The following is a 3,947-nucleotide window of genomic DNA, read 5'->3' as shown; positions in this document are numbered from 1 at the left end:
ACTTTAAAGGTGGTGACTTTCTTAACCTTGCTCCTCTCTCTCTCTCTCTCTCTCTCTCTCTCTCTCTCTCTCTCTTTCTTTTCTTTTGCCCTTCTTTATATCGAAGGACTCTTCCTACAGTTTGCATTTGGTTGGAAGATATTTCACGAAAAACCGGATTCGTGCAAGAAAGAGGAAGCCGGGTAGCTAGGCCTTGGAGTAGGGCTAGGCTTTGGTTATTCTAGCCGGGATATCTTCACGGGAACTGAACCGAACAGTAGCAGCAAATGAAGGAAGAGGGTAGAAGATTCGGGAAGAAGGTCTAGCCGGTAGATTTAAAATCGGCAGGAGCAAGAAGAAAGAAAGAAAGCAAAAAGAGGATCCGATTAATAATATTAATAGTAATAATATGCTTATAACTGGAATCCATGCAACAGTTTTTTGCACAAGGATGATTTTTTAGAAGAAAAGAAAGAAATAGCAGAGAAAGAATTCCCTATCTTGTCTTGTGTGCAAATTTCGGGAGACGACGAGCTGGCAAACCGGTGGTGGTCCGGGAGCGTGGGCATGGGAGAGGTCGACCCGGTGGTCACCTCCTCGGCCGCCGGCCCCCCTTCCCTCCATCTCCGCAACCCCAACAGCTCACACCTCAGCCCTCACCGCCGCGAGCAGCAGCAGCAAGACCGACTACCCAACCTCCCCGCCACCCCCAACAGCAGCGCCAGCAACAACGACGGAGACGACAGCCGAGCCGTCACCAATGCCGACGACCACTTGTCCGCCACCGGCCTTGAAGTCGTCGATGCCGGCTCCGGCCGCCGCCCCCGCGGACGCCCCCCTGGGTCCAAGAACAAGCCCAAGCCCCCTGTTATCATCACTAGGGAGAGCCCCAACGCGCTCCGCTCCCACGTCCTCGAGATCGCCAGCGGGACCGACATCATGGACGCCATCGCCGTCTTCGCGCGCCGTCGTCAGCGCGGGATGTCCATCCTCAGCGGCAGCGGCGTCGTGACCAACGTGACCCTCCGCCAACCCGCAGCCCCCCCGGGGGCCATCGTCACCCTCCACGGCCGCTTCGAGATCCTCTCCCTCTCGGGGGCGTTCCTCCCAGCGCCCTCCCTGCCGGGGGCCTCGGGTCTGACCGTATACCTCGCTGGCAGGCAGGGGCAGATGGTCGGAGGGAGTGTGGTCGGGGAGCTGGTCGCGTCGGGGCCGGTAATGGTGATCGCGGCGACGTTCGCCAATGCCATCTACGAGCGGCTGCCCTTGGGGGACGAGGAGCCCGAGGCGGCGGCGGCCCCCCCGGGGTCGGAGGGGGTGTCGCTGCAGCAAAGCCCGAGGGCTAACGGTGGTTCGTCGTTGCAGCAGTCGCATGGGGGGATGGGAGTGGACCCAAGCTCGTTGCCGCCGCTCTATAATTTGCCGCCAAATCTACTGCCTAGCGGTCAGCTGCCGCATGACGTATTCGGCGCTTGGGCTTCTTCGGCTTCTCGTCCTCCGTCATCCTACTAAGTTCCTCTTCCCCATACCATTTTCCTCATCAAAAGAAACGAAAAATTAAAAAAAAAGCATTTATGCTCCCTAGCTCCCTCTCTAGCTTTAATTAGAAATGTTTTCCTTGTTCTGGTCCATGTTCTTTTTATGTCATTGCATGTTTTTTTAAAACTTAGCTTTGTGATCCTAGTTGTAGAATTAAAGGACAGTATTATTTTGGTAAAATTGGAGGACAGTTTAAAAGAATGTTTTTTTCCCTCTTTTCCCCTGCTCACCTTCGTTTATCTCGTGTTTGGTTACCATATAATTATGTTATTTATTTGATATTTAGGTATTATGCTGTGTGATATCAGTTGTAGAACTAGAAGACAGTTTTAATAGAATTTCTCGCCCTTCTCAAGAAAATGATATGTTTCCCCCATCTCTTGGAAGATATTCCCCTATATTTTTTGAGTAAACCCATTTATGTTATGTTCTTTGTTTTCATAGGTCTTATTATAGGCATACCATGGGGAGGCCAATTGTGCTTATATATATATATATATAGGAGAGTCATTGCAGATCATGCAATCTTATAGTACTAATAGATAAGTTTAGTTTATAATAATCAAATCCTGTGAATAATAGAATCTTATATCCTGTCAAATTATCCTTATCTTATGGATACACACACACACACACACACACACATATGCTAATACGATAAGATCTACACACACACACATATATATATATATATATATGCTAATACTGGAATTATGTTTTTTTGGACAAAAAGTTCTACAATTCCTTTTTGCGTGCAACTTATATGATCAGTGTAGATAATACAATCTTGTAGTGCGGTCAATATATGATTCCATGGTAAAATAAAATGTATTTCTATTATCATAAATGTTATTGATATATTACCAAAAAGCATTAATATACTCCTTCAATTTAGGAAGCAAATAATTCCAATGTATGGAAATTGGTGCAGGCTATAAATTGATCTTATAGTCCAATCAAAATATGATGTTTCTTTTGTATTAGTAGGGAACTCAACGTGTGACTTGGTTTTTTTCAATCAACCTGCGTTTATTGGAGAGAACAATTTTTGGATAGTAAGAAAGAGATCACCGATCAACTCTATGATAGAAAGGAGCAGAGTAGACCCACTCTGCTAAAAGAGAGAAGTTAGAAGACTCGTTATTCACTAATAAGAACATGGTGACTGTCTTTGATGTGTATCATATAGTATAGAGTGATGTGGTGAAATTAAAAAATAAGTATGTATGATCAAAGAGAACTCAGTTGGAAGACTCAAGGAGTTTGGGGATATCTATGGATAACCAAACTAGGAGTCCATGATCCATGGATTATGGGTCTTGTTGAAATCACCACTTTTCCTAAAAGCTTAAGATTATTGGATGAGATATATTTATTTATATATTTTATATTTTCTTACACTTTTTTTCCACATATGAGCCGGACTTTTCTTTAATTGGTGAGCCCAATATGTGAAATTTTTAATAATAGGGTTAAAGAATGCCGAGACAGGATTCGAACTCAGGACCTCCGTTCTGATACCACGTTGAAATCACCACTTTTTCTAAAAACTTAAGCTTATAGAAGGAGGTAGATTTATTTATATATATTATATAATTTTTATAGGTTTGTTGACCACTAATCCCTGATATGAATATATTTCAAAATTTTCTTGGACCACTAACGTTATACTAAAAAACTTGAACATTGCGTATATAAACACAAACATTATATCTATATCAACATAAAATTTCCAATATATAGAAATTGGAGGCGGGTTAGAAGAGGAGTCCCAAGTCCTATTAAAAAGAGAGTGATGATTAGTAGAATGTTAGTTTCAATTAGGCACAGGATTAAAGAGAAATAATCGTAGTGTACTAAAAAAAAAGTGTTATATATATGATTTTTCTCAGGATTTTGAAACATAAGTTTATTTATTTGCAGTTAAATTTTGGAGGTGGCGAGTTAATATTGGATTATCGAACTTGGATGTTGGAGTGTGGTTTTGCCGTTTTCGTGATTGTTTCACGTCAGGGCCTCTCGTTTCTTGCCATTTTAAGTGGATGCTTCGAGGAAAAGCCGATTCGGTTGGAATGGATTCGGTGTCTCGGAGGGAAAACCAGGGCCGGCAGCTTCCAGGACGATGCGTTGGAGAGGTCAAGTCCGTGTGCTCTTTGGTGCATTGAATGCTCCTCCAAGTGGGTCGTTTTATTCCAAGTTTAGGGTTAGGTTGTTGGGGGTTTGGAATGCCTGCTATCACATCGAAAGAAACGTTCACCTCATGCACTGTTCTGCAGTGTCCCTTGTGCAGTGGAAAAGGTAAACCTATTCGAGGAACGTCGCGTACTTTTGGGAACTATTAGGTTACAGAAGTCGTACGAACCTCCACCCACTTCTTTTCTACATGTCATCTGATGGAATCTCATGTGCCCATTTCCCTGCTTTGGTTT

At 43.7% G+C, this 3,947-nt stretch overlaps 1 protein-coding gene across 1 annotated transcript; it reads left to right on the top strand.

The window, feature by feature from the left end:
• Positions 1-387: 387 nt before the first annotated feature.
• Positions 388-1,719, top strand: LOC103716752 (AT-hook motif nuclear-localized protein 15-like; the record flags this gene model as incomplete). The annotated part of the gene is made up of 1 exon (XM_026808351.2): positions 388-1,719. A coding segment is annotated over one exon (1,104 nt), but the record flags the coding sequence as incomplete, so codon positions are not given.
• Between the last annotated feature and the right edge of the window lie 2,228 nt (positions 1,720-3,947).

This window comes from Phoenix dactylifera, chromosome 13, assembly GCF_009389715.1.
Source record: "Phoenix dactylifera cultivar Barhee BC4 chromosome 13, palm_55x_up_171113_PBpolish2nd_filt_p, whole genome shotgun sequence".
Classification (NCBI taxonomy): domain Eukaryota; kingdom Viridiplantae; phylum Streptophyta; class Magnoliopsida; order Arecales; family Arecaceae; genus Phoenix; species Phoenix dactylifera.
This window is presented reverse-complemented; position numbering and strand designations above follow the sequence as displayed.